The following is a 16,761-nucleotide window of genomic DNA, read 5'->3' as shown; positions in this document are numbered from 1 at the left end:
CATAATGGCAAAAGGATCAATGCAACAAGAAGAGCTAACGATTCTATAGATCAACGAGATAGAAAATTAACAAGGATATTCAGAACTTGAACTCAGACCCGGAACAAGTAAACTTAATAAACATTTATAGAACTCTCCACTTCAAATACACAAAACATACATTACCACCTCACACCTATTCCAAAGGTGACTATATAATTGGAAGTAAATCACTCCTCGGTAATCGCATAGCATTTCATAGGTTTAAATTAAATATTGGTTGGCTGTTTGTTTGTTATCTTCTTCCCTTATTCCTTCCTGACTACATCATTAAGTATAATTATCAATATAAAAGAGGTTTTCAATACCCATTACTAAATTGCATTCTAGCCTGGGCAAGAAAGCAATACTCCCATTCTCTCTCCCTCTTTCTTTTCCTTCTCCCTCCTCCCCATTCTCTCTCCCTCTTTCTCTTCCTTTTTCCTCCTTCCTATTCTCTCTCTCTCTTTCTCTTTAAAAAAAAAAAAAAAAAAAAAAGGAATAAAAGAATGGCTATTCCACAGGCACAGCAGCCCTGAGGGCTGGCGGTTGCCCATTTTTATGGTTATTTCTTAAGTATATGCTAAACAAGGGGTAGATTATTCATGCCTCCCCCTTTTAGATCAGGTATGGTAACTTCCTGACACTGCTATGGCATTTGAAAATTGTCACGGTGGGAGTGTCTCTTAGCATGCTAATGCATTATAATTAGCATGTCATAAGCAGTGAGGGTGACCAGAGGTCACTCACTTTGCCATTTTGGTTTGGGGGTTTTTAGCTGGCTTCTTTACTTCAGCCTTTTTTATCAGCAACATCTTTATGACCTCTTCTTGAGCCCACCCCCTACCTCATCTTTGACTTAGATTGCCTGTCTGGGAATGCAGGGAGTTTCTCTGATTCAAAAGCCTCTGACAGTCGCATATTTGAGGGTGGCAAATTGTATCCCCTGACTGATATCATACTCTTCTGTTCCTCTTCCTGCAAAACAATTCATTCTTGCCTTCTCAGTGTTTTCTTAGCAGGGGTCTGGTCATAAAATCCAGAAATTGTGTTTTTAAAAGAAACAATGTATAGAAGCAGAAAAGTATTTTTCTACTATGCTTTGATTACAGTGTAGAAATTTTAAAATATTACTTAGTGTAACCTATATGAAAACTTTATGATGAATAGCTCTGTTAAGTATGATGTTGAGGTAGAATTAAAGCATCTGATTAAGTGGTAGAAAAAAATCATGAGGCAAGAAACTCTGGATTCATATTTTGAAATATTTAAACTTAGGAAGTTTTGACGTGTATCTTGAGTGAATGAACACAGTAAATATTTAGAATGCTATGATTATAGAATGCTAATTCTATAACTGAACAACTTAAAGATTGGATTAAACAACTTGAAAATTAAACAACTTAAAAATTTCCTTTTTAAAATGTGTTATATCTCAGATATATATGTATAGTATGCTAATACGTATACATGCAGCATTTCTAAAACCTATTGATTTCAGAACACATACCCCCCTTCCACAGTCTCCTGTGATTAGCTGTTTAGAAGGACCTCGTTTTGGAATACATGCAAGTAATACATATTAGGGTGATACTTTTTCCTAATTCGTCTAACTTATTGCCACCAGCATCACTTGTAAAAACATAATCTTTTTATCACCCAGCTTTAAAATCTTTTTGTTTTACATTGTTTAAAAGTTGACATTTGAATTTTTTCCCTATTTGGCCCTAACTCCTACCTTTCCAGCATCATCCCCTTCATGTGGATCCCAACCCTTCTTAATACATTCCCTTTGCACCCCTGCCTTCCCACCCTGCACTTCAGCTGCCTGAGAGTATTAACGCAGCCCCATTCGTGTTCGTGAGCCTGACTCAAGTGATGCCTCTTGGGCAAGGCTTCTTTCTTTTCTTCTTTCTTTACTTCTTCTTTCTTCTTCTCCTTTTTCTTTCTTCTTTCTTTCTTTCTCTCTCTCCCTCTCTCTCTTCCTCCCTCCCTCCCTTTCTCTCTTCCTCCCTCCCTTCCTTCCTTCCTTCCTTTCTTTCTTTTTCTTTCTGTCTCTTTCTTTCTCACTCCCTCTCTCTCTCTCTCTTTCTCTCTTTCCTTCTTTCCTTCCCTATTCTTGAAAGCCAGGAAGGTGTAGTGTCTTCTAATGACTCCTCTGGGAAGGAATTCGTTATTTCTTTGTACCCATGGTCCTTGCCCACATTTCAGTTACAGTGCTTTGTGCATTCTGTTTATTATTGTCTTGTGATCAGCGAAAGGCCCCAGTGAAGGTATTTCTATTACAACCAATAACTAAAACGCTGTTTTCAAAACATGAAAAAATAACTGGCCTGTAAAATATTTGGAAAGCTTCATTGAAACCCCACTTTCTATGTGAAAAATATTCATCACTGTTACACGTGTAGGTTTTACTTTTCACATATAAAAGCTTAACTGTTTTTCTCATCTTTTTAGCAAAGTTCCAGATATATGAAAGAAAACAGAAACATTTAACAATATGAGTTTATAGACATTAATGTGTAGTATACCAATATTTTGTTTTGTTAATATGAAAGTATTTAAAAATGTTTTCTGACAAGTTTTAGGAAAATAAATACTAAATATAATAGAAAAATAAAAAGTGAATTCCTTTTAGTTTTGTCAGTTTAAACATATATATAAGTAAACACATTTATTTTAATCCTAGGAATTAGCAAGGATAAAGCAGGAAACAAGAGAAAAAGAAAATTTGGTTAAGGAAAAGATCAAGTTTTTGGAAAGTGAGATTGGGAATAACACAGAGTATGAGAAAAGAATTTCTGTGGCTGACCGTAATCTCTCAAAATACAGAACGGAGTATCAGCACCATGAAGCTAGTAGAATTCAGCTGAAGGATGAGGTATGTCAACTAAAAAGACTGGTTTGTATGTTCATGACAAATTGCTGTGAAATATAAAATAAGCATAAAGTTTTTCCTGTGATGAAGAAACTTCTAGTTTTTTTTTTCGTATCTCTTTGTTTTGTGGAACTTTTGGGATCCTCTCTGCTTAAGCCCCTGATGAAGCACCCAGGGTACCATTCACATCACAGGTCTATGGTGTGCAAACATTTTCTTCCATTCTGTAGGTTGCCTTTTCATATTGTTGGTGGTTCCTTTTCCTTAAATAAACTTTGTAGGTTGATGTAGTCCTGCTTGTTTATTTTTGCTTCTGTTGCCTGTAATTTGATGTCAGATTCAAAGCATCATTACAGACACCAACGTCAAGAGCTTTTCTCTTATGTTTTAAGAAATTTTACAGTGTCACGTCTTACATTTAAGTCTTTAATTCATTTTGAATTAATTTTCGTGTATGATACCAGAGAAAAGCCCAATTTCTTTCTTTCTTTTTTTTGCATGTGGCTATCCAGTTTTCTTAACACCATCGATTGAAGAGACTGTCCTTTCCCCATTGTGTATTCTGAAACCTTTGGTGAAAATTAGTTGCTCATGTGTGCATGGGTTTATTTCTGGGTTCTCTATTCTGTTCCATTGTTCTGCGTGTCTGGTTTTTTTTTTTTTTTTTTTTTTTGCCAGTAGAGTCAGCTTTCCTTATCCATGGATTCTGCATGTGCAGATTCAACCATTGATAAAAAATATTCAGAAAAGAAACCCAATAAAATAACAGTATAGCAATAAAAAGGATACAAATTTGAAAAATGTAACAATTATGTGCATAGCATTTACACTGTATTAGGTGTTATAAATAGTCAAGAGATTATTTAAAGTATACAGTAGGATATGTATATGAGGTTATATGCAAATACGTGTCATTTCATATAAGAGACCTACACGTCTATAGATTCTGGTATCTGTGAGGGATTCTGCAAGCAGCCCCCTGTGTATGCCAATGGATGAATGCACCATTTTCTTTTGATTACTTTAGCTTTGTAATACAATTTTAAATAAAAAAGTATGTTGCCTCCAGCTTTGTTCTTTCTGCTTAAGATTACTTGAGCTATTTGGGATCTTTTATGATTCCGTGTAAATTTTAGAATTTTCTATTTTGGTGAAGAATGACATTGGAATTTTGATATCGTATTGAATCTATCAACTAAATAACAGAGAGAGGCCCTCTAAAAATATTGAGCTTAATTAGGAATGAGCAGGAAATTTGCAAATCCAGGACATACAGGCTATGACAGATCATAGGCATATCTAGGGAGATAAAGGAAGGCAAAAGTTTTTACAGGTAAAATCAGAAAGTTTACCTAACTTGTTTTAAAATAATAATCTTTGACTACAAGGATCAGTAAGGGTAGCGTCAGTCCAAGGTTGATCAGTCCGTTGCTGGCCAGATGTCTTTGTAGAAGGGTTTTTTTTTTTTGCAACGTTGGTCTTCATGCAAGTCTGTGGTTCTGGCAGAGTCTCTTCGGGTAGTTCTTGTTATCTGGCAAACATGTGTGAGAACTCTCTCTTCATGGCCTTTCCCAGCTCAGTTTTGTCAGAGTTTGACACAAGTGACTCCATTTTGATTTTGACAACTTTCACAAATACGTAGATCACTTTGAATAGTATGAACATGTTAACAGTATTAATTTTTCCAGTCCGTGAACACAGGATATCTTTATGTCCTCTATGGTTTCTTTCATCAATGTTTTACGGTTTTTAGTGTACAGATCTTTTTTCCTTGGTTAAATTTATTCCTAAGTATTTTATTCTTTTTGATGCCATTGTAAATGGGATTGTTTTCTTGATTTCTTTTTTGGATTGCTTGTTTTAAGTGTATAGAATGTAACTGGTTTTGTCTATTGCTCTTGTATACAGAAACCTTGCTGAATATGTCTGTTCTGAGAGTATTTGGAGAGTTTAGGGTTTTTGCAAAGGCCCTTAAAGAGAAAATTTGTGTTTCAGGTTTTCTGTTTTAATAATTGTGACTAATTGTAACATGTAGTTTACTATTCATTAAGAGTAAAAATATAGTTATCAGAAGGCTGATGTATTAGAATCTTTTGAGATTTTTCAAATCCAATTAAACTTGTGATTCTTATGGGCGCATATATATCCATTTACCTTGAGTTTGGGAATGTTTTTTCTGAGAAGTTCTAGTGTAATGAGAGATTTCTGCATTTACTTTCAATACGTGTTCTCTATAATTTGCTAGGATTATACAACAAACCAATTAAAATTTGATATCAGATCAATATGGAAATCTGTTTATATATAAATATAAGAAAATGGCTACATTTTTATGGGTCTGATGTAGGTTAGAACTTGGGCAGAATAAAACTAAGAAATGAAGTTATAAGATACAGAGTAAATATATAATTTCTGTCTGTTAACGAATAAATAGCTGGATTGTTTAAAAGCCACTGTGAATAGAACTTCCAGTGATTTAGAAGCTCTGAGGAAAAATATTTCCAAGATAAAGAAGGATGTTCATGAAGAAACTGCAAGGTAAGAAAAAAGCTATTTAAATATGTTTATATTTACTCTATCTGGAAAAGTATTAAATACTTAAGACTAGTTTTTGGTTAAATGACAGCAAGATTTTAGCTACTACATTATTAAACTTAAAAAATTTTACTCATATTTTCATCATGAATACTCAGAAGCCATATTTTTATGGCCTATTAAATAGTGGTAATAAAAAGGTTTACAGCAAAGAATCTTCAAGTTATACAAATAAATATTAGGATAAACTATTCTTTGTTTGTATTAAATGCTTTTTAGGCATGTTTTCTATCTTTTTGTGATAAACCCTCTTTAGGTTACAAAAAACTAAAAATCATAATGAGACAATAAAAACAAAATTAAAGGAGATAACTGAGAAAACCATGTCTGTAGAAGAGAAAGCTACCAATTTGGAAGATATGCTAAAGGAGGAGGAAAAAGATGTGAAGGTGAAGTTTAATTTTTTTTGAATCACAGAAAATTTAGCAACAGTGAATTAATTAGACTCTTAGAGCTTGAGGAGGTCTTATAAGAAGCTGATTTTTGGTATGATCCCGTTTATAATCTGGCTTTGGACATATTTTCATGTATTGCTTCTGAAGATATACTTAGCCTCCTGTCTTCTTTTTTTTCCTTTTCGTTTTTTTTTTTTTTTTTTTTTTGAGACAAAGCCTTGTTCTTGTTGCCCAGGCTGGAGTGCAGTGGCACAATCTCAGATCACTGCAACCTCTGCCTCCTGGGTTCAAGCGATTCTCCTGTCTCAGCCTCCAGAGTAGCTGGTATTACAGGCACATGCCACCATACCCGGCTAATTTTTGTGTTTTTAGTAGAGATGGGGTTTCACCATGTTGGCCAGGCTCGTCTCTAACTCCTGACTTCAAATGACTCACCCTCCTCAGCCTCCCAAAGTGCTGGGATTACAGGCATGAGCCACCTTGCCTGGCCTGATGTCTTTTTAAAAAAGTAGCTCCCCCACTGTGCCCTGGATTCCATTCCTTCCCAAAGCCTGCTAAACCTGTGTCTCTGCCTTCATCCACATAGCTGTTGGCATATTGCATAAATAGCCTGAAAAGTGGCTTTGTTTTACAACTGATTCCTACCTAATTATTAATGTTTATAATCAAATTCCCATCATCATTACATTCTTGATTTGTATTTCTTCATCCTCTACTGTCTCTTGAACCGCTTGTGATCTGGCAACACGTTTTGGTAAATGGGCTTTGAATTGCTGTCACTTTGCAAACTCTACTAGTAACCGCTTCTACCTCAGTCTTTTTGGCAAGTTGATGACATTAAAGCAATTTTCAAGGCACTGAAAAAGGCTGGTGCACCATTTTCTCTTTGAAAACTTCAAAGTGAACTATAAGTTGTGTGGCCTGACATTACTTCTCTTACTTGTTTTGGGGGAGTGAAAAAGGGGTAGTTGGAGATGGTGGCACAATGTCCCAATATAAGGTTCATATCTCTCAGTGTGCTGTAAAATTTCTGAGTAATAAAATCATGCTGCAATCTTGACCTGAATGGTATTTTGAGTTCAAATTGTACACTATTTTTTAAAAGTTGCAGGGGGTTTTTTCCTAAGAGCATGATTTCCTGTAACATATGTATTAGTACTTATCAGAAATCTGTAAATGCTGTGAAATTTATATGAAATAGACCTTTTCATCACAGAGAATTTAAAACTTCAGACATTTAAGAACTAGCTAAATTAGAAACACTAATAATAGTAGTAGCAGGGTGGGGTTACTGATTGTTTTCCAGCAGGGCTGTGTTCATAGTCTTGGGTTTTTTTTCATTGATGTTGGTTTTTGTTTGTTTGAGAAAATCTCAACCCTATCTTCTTTGGAGATATGCTGTGTTATTCACCACTAAGCACTGATTTTAAAACTCTGCGAGGCCATCTTTGAGAAGACCTTAAACCCAATGAAAATTGTCTGTTGTATGTAAAATAATGCACTAAATATCAGATCATATGTCTTGCTTATGCAAAGATTTAAATGTGCCAGTCACAGATTTGTTTTGTGTCATATTCAGGTTTATTGGTTTAAAGGAAACTATGTTTATCTGGGTACAAGATCACAGAGGCAAATTATTTCAGCGTTTAAGAATGATAATTTTCAAATGATTGTGGCATGATACATCAATTTAAAGCCTAGAACACACTGGTCATGAGGCTTCCAGGTCAAGACGGGTTTGCTTCCTGAGAGAGAAGCAGTGGGAATGGGGGCTCATTTCTGTTTCCTAGAGCTGCATGCACGTAGTAAAGAGGCCGACTGGAGGCAGAGACAGTGACTGGTAGTTCCTGGAGTGTGCTGGGGCCAGCTCCTACCAGCTTCCAAGAGCCAACAGTTAATTTTTTATAAACTCACAATTAAAGAAATGGCACTTACAGAAGCAGTAATACATACTCAGCACTCATTACTTCCAAATATTTTATTCTGTGCTCTTAAGGTTACTTAAGTCTGTTTTGTCTGTATGTTGAAAAACCACACAATGGTCTGCTTCTGTGAATTCCCTCCCAACCTTGCCTTTGGTGCAATCATGTTAGTAGCATGAAATTGGCCGTAATGGGAGTATTTACACCGTGGAAATCAGATTCTCCCCTAGCTCTTATCTCCTGGAGAGACAGCTGAACGTCACTGGATAGTGCCTAAAAGGTGGGAGATTGGGTCAAGACTTGAGTAGACTCTGTGAATGTACAGGCTGTATGTTTCCAGTAGACTTCATTTTTTGAGGAAATCAGACCAGCATCTAGATAGGGTAACATGGGATGAAATAAGATGACAGGTCAGGGTGCATGACACAGGAATGAAAACCATTCTAGTCTACTAGAATAGAGTAGACCAAAAGAAATGTTGGGGACTTGTTAAAATTGTGGGAGAGCTTTATCTTCTAGAGGGCTAAAATGATGGAGAGTCCAGATTTATTTATGAGTGCCTAAATTATTGTGTTCATATAAAACATTTCAAGATACCTACTTTCATTAATCACTATACTTATTATCAGGAAGTAGATGTTCAACTGAACCTCATAAAAGATGTGCTGTTTAAGAAAGCTCAGGAGTTACAGACTGAGACGAGGAAAGAAAAAGCGGTTGTATCAGAAATTGAAGGAACTCGTTCCTCTCTGAAACATCTCAACCATCAGTTACAAAAACTGGACTTTGAAACCTTGAAGCAGCAAGAAATCATGTACAGCCAGGTAGGGGTTACTTTTATGCATATCTTCCATATTGATTTGTGACAGTTGCGATGGGCAAGACATGCCAGTGTTCTAAGGAAACAAAGAATTCTGAGCACTCTCTTGGAGGACAGACAGATGCTGAAGGTGAGACATATGTTAGTTAGTAGTAGCATGAGGGAGCCTTAAAAGCTACTTTTTCCCTCAATCTGAAATAAGCAGGCAAGAGGAGAGAGAACTCCAGTGAGGGAGAACCATGTTTTAAAGGAACCTGGGACATTTGCATCCAGAGTAAAACAAAAGACGGCATGAAATGCCTGAAACCCAGAAAAACGGGGGTTGATTGTTAGTTACGCACCCCCACCCTCACTGCCATGCCAGTAGGGGAAAAGCATTTTTTTTCCAGTTTTGTCTTACTTTGCTCTATTTATATATTTGTGTTAATTTCTTAATATTCTCCATCTCTACATCTTAATTTGCTCATCTAATTTATATTCTTAGTTTTTTAAAATTAAAGACATTAAAGTATAATATTAAGAATAATTAATTAGAAGTTGATATTTGAATGTTTCATGGCTAACAACTTGGGACTGTGTGTTTTGGATCCCTTAGAAAATGTGCCCTCAGAAATCCAAGTTCATGTAATTCCAGTGAATTTACTGAGATTCCATCATGATAGTATGATAAACACCCCGCAGCTCTGTCGTATTTTCAGATTGTTTCTGTGTCTATCATGCACCTTGACTGTTTTACTGAGATTCCCTCATGGTAGTATGATAAACACCCCCCAGCTCTGTCGTATTTTCAGATTGTTTCTGTGTCTATCATGCACCTTGACTGTTTTACTGAGATTCCATCATGATAGTATGATAAACACCCCCCAGCTCTGTCGTGTTTTCAGATTGTTTCCGTGTCTATCATGCACCTTGACTGTTTTACTGAGATTCCATCATGGTAGTATGATAAACACTCCCCAGCTCTGTCGTATTTTCAGATTGCTTCTGTGTCTATCATGCAACTTGACTGTTTTACTGAGATTCCATCATGGTAGTATGATAAACAGCCCCCAGCTCTGTCGTATTTTCAGATTGTTTCTGTGTCTATCATGCATCTTGACTGTTTTACTGAGATTCCATCATGGTAGTATGATAAACACGCCCCAGCTCTGTCGTATTTTCATATTGTTTCCGTGTCTATCATGCACCTTGACTGTTTTACTGAGATTCCATCATGATAGTATGATAAACACCCCCCAGCTCTGTTGTATTTTCAGACTGTTTCTGTGTCTATCATGCACCTTGATTGTCTTACTGAGATTCCATCATGGTAGTATGATAAACACCCCCCAGCTCGGTCGTATTTTCAGATTGTTTCCGTGTCTATCATGCACCTTGACTGTTTTACTGAGATTCCATCATGATAGTATGATAAACACCCCTCAGCTCTGCCGTATTGTCAGATTGTTTCTGTGTCTATCATGCACCTTGACTGTTTTACTGAGATTCCATCATGGTAGTATGATAAACACCCCCAAGCTCTGTCTTATTGTGAGATTGTTTCTGTGTCTATCATGCATCTTGACTGTTTTACTGAGATTCCATCATGGTAGTATGATAAACACCCCCCAGCTCCGTCATATTTTCAGATTGTTTCTGTGTCTATCATGCACCTTGACTGTTTTACTGAGATTCCATCATGTTAGTATGATAAACACCCCCAGCTCTGTCGTATTTTCAGATTGTTTCCGTGTCTATCATGCACCTTGACTGTTTTACTGAGATTCCATCATGGTAGTATGATAAACACCACCCAGCTATGTCGTATTTTCAGACTGTTTCTGGGTCTATCATGCACCTTGATTGTTTTACTGAGATTCCATCATGGTAGTATGATAACCCCCACCCAGCTCTGTCGTATTTTCAGATTGTTTCTGTGTCTATCATGCACCTTGATTGTTTTATTGAGATTCCTTCATGGTATTATGATAAACAACCCCCAACACTGTCGTATTTTCAGATTGTTTCTGTGTCTATCATGCATCTTGACTGTTTTACTGAGATTCCATCATGATAGTATGGTAAACACCCCCCAGCTCTGTCGTATTTTCAGATTGTTACCGTGTCTATCATGCACCTTGATTGTTTTACTGAGATTCCATCATGGTAGTATGATAAACACCCCCCAGCTCTGTCGTATTTTCAGATTGTTTCTGTGTCTATCATGCATCTTAACTGTTTTACTGAGATTCCATCATGATAGTATGATAAACACCCCCCAGCTCTGTCATATTTTCAGATTGTTTCTGTGTCTATCATGCATCTTAACTATTTTACTGAGATTCCATGATGATAGTATGATAAACACCCCCCAGCTCTGTCGTATTTTCAGATTGTTTCTGTGTCTATCATGCATCTTGACTGTTTTACTGAGATTCCATCATGATAGTATGATAAACACCCCCCAACTCTGTCGTATTTTCAGATTGTTTCCGTGTCTATTATGCACATTGATTGTTTTACTGGTGATTCCATCATGATAGTATGATAAACACCCCCCAGCTCTGTTGTATTGTCAGATTGTTTCTGTGTCTTTCATGCATCTTGACTCTTTTACTGAGATTCCATCATGATAGTATGATAAACACCCCCGAGCTCTGTCGTATTTTCAGATTGTTTCCGTGTCTATCATGCATCTTGAGTGTTTTACCTAGATTCCATCATGATAGTATGATAAACACCCCCCAGCTCTGTCGTATTGTCAGATTGTTTCTGTGTCTATCATGCACCATGACAGTTTTACTGAGATTCCATCATGGTAGTATGAAAAACAGCCCCCAGCTCTGTCGTATTTTCAGATTGTTTCTGTGTCTATCATGCACCTTGACTGTTTTACTGAGATTCCATCATGGTAGTATGATAAACACCCCCCAGCTCTGTCGTATTTTCAGATTGTTTCTGTGTCTGTCATTCACCTTGACTGTCTTACTGAGATTCCATCATGGTAGTATGATAAACACCCCCCAGCTCTGTCGTATTTTCAGATTGTTTCTGTGTCTGTCATTCACCTTGACTGTCTTACTGAGATTCCATCATGGTAGTATGATAAACACCCCCCAGCTCTGTCGTATTGTCAGATTGTTTCTGTGTCTATCATGCACCTTGACTGTTTTACTGAGATTCCATCATGATAGTATGATAAACACCCCCCAGCTCTGTCGTATTTTCAGATTATTTCTGTGTCTATCATGCATCTTAACTATTTTACTGAGATTCCATCATGATAGTATGATAAACACCCCCCAGCTCTGTCGTATTTTCAGATTGTTTCTGTGTCTATCATGCATCTTGACAGTTTTATTGAGATTCCATCATGATAGTATGATAAACACCCCCAGCTCTGTCGTATTATCAGACTGTTTCTGTGTCTATCATGCACCTTGACTGTTTTACTGAGATTCTATCATGGTAGTATGATAAACACGCCCCCGGCTCTGTCATATTTTCAGATTGTTTCTGTGGCTATCATGCACCTTGTCTGTTTTACTGAGATTCCATCATGGTAGTATGATAAACACCCCCCAGCTCTGTCGTATTTTCAGATTGTTTCTGTGTCTATCCTGCACCTCGACTGTTTTACTGAGATTCCATCATGGTAATATGATGAACACCCCCCAGCTCTGTCGTGTTTTCAGATTGTTTCCGTGTCTATCTTGCACCTTGACTGTTTTACTGAGATTCCATCATGGTAGTATGATAAACACCCCCCAGCTCTGTCGTATTTTCAGATTGTTTCTGTGTCTGTCATGCACCTTGACTGTTTTACCGATATTCCATCATGGTAGTATGATAAACACCCCCCAGCTCTGTCGTATTTTCAGATTGTTTCTGTGTCTATCATGCACCTTGACTGTTTTACTGAGATTCCATCATGGTGGTATGATAAACACCCCCCAGCTCTGTCGTATTGTCAGATTGTTTCTGTGTCTATCATGCACCTTGACTGTTTTACTGAGATTCCATCATGGTAGTATGATAAACACCCCCAGGTCTGTCGTGTTTTCAGATTGTTTCTGCGTCTATCATGCTCCTTGACTGTTTTATTGAGATGCCATCATGGTAGTATGCTAAACACCCCCCCGCTCTGTCCTATTTTCAGATTGTTTCTGTGTCTATCATGCACCTTGACTGTTTTACCGAGATTCCATCGTGGTAGTATGATAAACACCCCCCAGCTCTGTCGTATTGTCAGATTGTTTCTGTGTCTATCATGCAACTTGTCTGTTTTACTGAGATTCCATCATGGTAGGATGATAAACAGCCCCCAGCTCTGTCGTATTTTCAGATTGTTTCTGTGTCTTTCATTCACCTTCATTGTTTTACTGAGATTCCATCATGGTAGTATGATAAACACCCCCCAGCTCTGTCGTATATTCAGATTGTTTCTGTGTCTATCATGCACCTTGACTGTTTTACTGAGATTCCTTCATGGTAGTATGATAAACACCCCCCAGCTCTGTCGTATTGTCAGATTGCTTCTGTGTCTATCATGGAGCTTGACTGTTTTACTGAGATTCCATCATGGTAGTATGATAAACACCCCCGAGCTCTGTCCTGTTTTCAGATTGTTTCTGTGTCTATCATGCACCTTGACTGTTGTACTGAGATTCCATCATGGTAGTATGATAAACACCCCCCAGCTCTGTCGTATTTTCAGATTGTTTCTGTGTCTGTCATGCACCTTGACTGTTTTACTGAGATTCCATCATGGTAGTATGATAAACACCCCACAGCTCTGTCGTATTGTCAGATTGTTTCTGTGTCTATCATGCCCCTTGATTGTTTTACTGGTGATTCCATCATGATAGTATGATAAACACCCCCCAGCTCTGTTGTATTGTCAGATTGTTTCTGTGTCTTTCATGCATTTTGACCCTTTTACTGAGATTCCATCATGATAGTATGATAAACACCCCCGAGCTCTGTCGTATTTTCAGATTGTTTCCGTGTCTATCATGCATCTTGAGTGTTTTACCTAGATTCCATCATGATAGTATGATAAACACCCCCCAGCTCTGTCGTATTGTCAGATTGTTTCTGTGTCTATCATGCACCATGACAGTTTTACTGAGATTCCATCATGGTAGTATGAAAAACAGCCCCCAGCTCTGTCGTATTTTCAGAATGTTTCTGTGTCTATCATGCACCTTGACTGTTTTACTGAGATTCCATCATGGTAGTATGATAAACACCCCCCAGCTCTGTCGTATTTTCAGATTGTTTCTGTGTCTGTCATTCACCTTGACTGTCTTACTGAGATTCCATCATGGTAGTATGATAAACACCCCCCATCTCTGTCGTATTTTCAGATTGTTTCTGTGTCTGTCATTCACCTTGAGTGTCTTACTGAGATTCCATCATGGTAGTATGATAAACACCCCCCAGCTCTGTCGTATTGTCAGATTGTTTCTGTGTCTATCATGCACATTGACTGTTTTACTGAGATTCCATCATGATAGTATGATAAACACCCCCCAGCTCTGTCGTATTTTCAGATTGTTTCTGTGTCTGTCATTCACCTTGACTGTCTTATTGAGATTCCATCATGGTAGTATGATAAACACCCCCCAGCTCTGTCGTATTTTCAGATTATTTCTGTGTCTATCATGCATCTTAACTATTTTACTGAGATTCCATGATGATAGTATGATAAACAATCCCCAGCTCTGTCGTATTTTCAGACTGTTTCTGTGTCTATCATGCACCTTGACTGTTTTACTGAGATTTCATCATGGTAGTATGATAAACACGCCCCCGGCTCTGTCGTATTTTCAGATTGATTCTGTGTCTATCATGAACCTTGTATGTTTTACTGAGATTCCATCATGGTAGTATGATAAACACACCCCAGCTCTGTCGTATTTTCAGATTGTTTCTGTGTCTATCATGCACCTTGACTGTTTTACTGAGATTCCATCATGGTAATATGATGAACACCCCCCAGCTCTGTCGTGTTTTCAGATTGTTTCCGTGTCTATCTTGCACCTTAACTCTTTTACTGAGATTCCATCATGGTAGTATTATAAACACCCCCCAGCTCTGTCGTATTTTCAGATTGTTTCTGTGTCTATCATGCACCGTGAATGTTTTACTGAGATTCAATCATGGTAGTATGATAAACACCCCCCAGCTCTGTCGTATTGTCAGATTGTTTCTGTGTCTATCATGCACCTTGACTGTTTTACTGAGATTCCATCATGGTAGTATGATAAACACCCCCCAGCTCTGTCGTATTGTCAGATTGTTTCTTTGTCTATCATGCACCTTGACTGTTTTACTGAGATTCCTTCATGGTAGTTTGATAAACACCCCCCAGCTCTGTCTTATTGTCAGATTGTTTCTGTGTCTATCATGCAGGTTGACTCTTTTACTGAGATTCCATCATGGTATTATGATAAACACCCCCCAGCTCTGTCGTATTTTCAGATTGTTTCTGTGTCTATCATGCACCTTGACTGTTTTACTGAGATTCCATCATGGTAATATGATGAACTCCCCCCAGCTCTGTCGTGTTTTCAGATTGTTTCCGTGTCTATCTTGCACCTTGACTCTTTTATTGAGATTCCATCATGGTAGTATTATAAACACCCCCCAGCTCTGTCGTATTTTCAGATTGTTTCTGTGTCTATCATGCACCGTGAATGTTTTACTGAGATTCAATCATGGTAGTATGATAAACACCCCCCAGCTCTGTCGTATTGTCAGATTGTTTCTGTGTCTATCATGCACCTTGACTGTTTTACTGAGATTCCATCATGGTAGTATGATAAACACCCCCCAGCTCTGTCGTATTGTCAGATTGTTTCTTTGTCTATCATGCACCTTGACTGTTTTACTGAGATTCCATCATGGTAGTATGATAAACACCCCCCAGCTCTGTCTTATTGTCAGATTGTTTCTGTGTCTATCATGCAGGTTGACTGTTTTACTGAGATTCCATCATGGTATTATGATAAACACCCCCCAGCTCTGTCGTATTGTCAGATTGTTTCTGTGTCTATCATGCACGTTGACTGTTTTACTGAGATTCCATCATGGTAGTATGATAAACACCCCCCAGCTCTGTCGTATTGTCAGATTCTTTCTGTGTCTATCATGCACCTTGACTGTTTTACTGAGATTCAATCATGGTAGTATTATAAACACCCCCCAGCTCTGTCGTATTGTCAGATTGTTTCTGTGTCTATCATGCACCTTGACTGTTTTACTGAGATTCAATCATGGTAGTATGATAAACACCCCCAGCTCTGTCGTGTTTTCAGATTGTTTCTGCGTCTATCATGCTCCTTGACTGTTTTACTGAGATTCCATCATGGTAGTATGCTAAACACCCCCCCGCTCTGTCGTATTTTCAGATTGTTTCTGTGTCTATCATGCACCTTGACTGTTTTACTGAGATTCCATCATGGTAGTATGATAAACACGCCCCAGCTCTGTCGTATTGTCAGATTGTTTCTGTGTCTATCATGCACCTTGTCTGTTTTACTGAGATTCCATCATGGTAGGATGATAAACACCCCCCAGCTCTGTCGTGTTTTCAGAATGTTTCTGTGTCTATCATTCACCTTCATTGTTTTACTGAGATTCCAGCATGGTAGTATGATAAACACCCCCCAGCTCTGTAGTATTTTCAGATTTTTTCTGTGTCTATCATGCACCTTGACTGTTTTACTGAGATTCCATCATGGTGGTATGATAAACACCCCCCAGCTCTGTCTTATTGTCAGATTGCTTCTGTGTCTATCATGCACCTTGACTGTTTTACTGAGATTCCATCATGGTAGTATGATAAACACCCCCCAGCTCTGTTCTGTTTTCAGATTGTTTCTGTGTCTATCATGCACCTTGACTGTTTTACTGAGATTCCATCATGGTTGTATAATAAACACCCCCCAGCTCTGTCGTATTTTCAAATTGTTTCTGTGTCTATCATGCACCTTGACTGTTGTACTGAGATTCCATCATGGTAGTATGATAAACACCCCCCAGCTCTGTCGTATTTTCAGATTGTTTCTGTGACTATCATGCACCTTGTCTGTTTTACTGAGATTCCATCATGGTAGTATGATAAACACCCCACAGCTCTGTCGTATT

The 16,761-nt window shown here is 37.9% G+C and overlaps 1 protein-coding gene across 1 annotated transcript in view; it reads left to right on the top strand.

Annotated features, from left to right (window-relative positions):
- CCDC39 (coiled-coil domain 39 molecular ruler complex subunit) overlaps window positions 1–16,761 on the top strand; it is a 171,050-nt gene that overhangs the window by 24,904 nt on the left and 129,385 nt on the right. Inside the window, exons 7-10 of the mRNA XM_064366843.1 lie at window positions 2,708–2,899; window positions 5,331–5,434; window positions 5,748–5,880; window positions 8,438–8,632. Coding sequence (XP_064222913.1) covers window positions 2,708–2,899; window positions 5,331–5,434; window positions 5,748–5,880; window positions 8,438–8,632 — 624 coding nt within the window. The remainder of the gene's footprint in view (window positions 1–2,707; window positions 2,900–5,330; window positions 5,435–5,747; window positions 5,881–8,437; window positions 8,633–16,761) is intronic.

Source organism: Aotus nancymaae, unplaced genomic scaffold (genome assembly GCF_030222135.1).
Source record: "Aotus nancymaae isolate 86718 unplaced genomic scaffold, 86718_ANA_hifiasm-v0.15.2.pri h1tg000067l, whole genome shotgun sequence".
Taxonomy (NCBI): domain Eukaryota; kingdom Metazoa; phylum Chordata; class Mammalia; order Primates; family Aotidae; genus Aotus; species Aotus nancymaae.
This window is presented reverse-complemented; position numbering and strand designations above follow the sequence as displayed.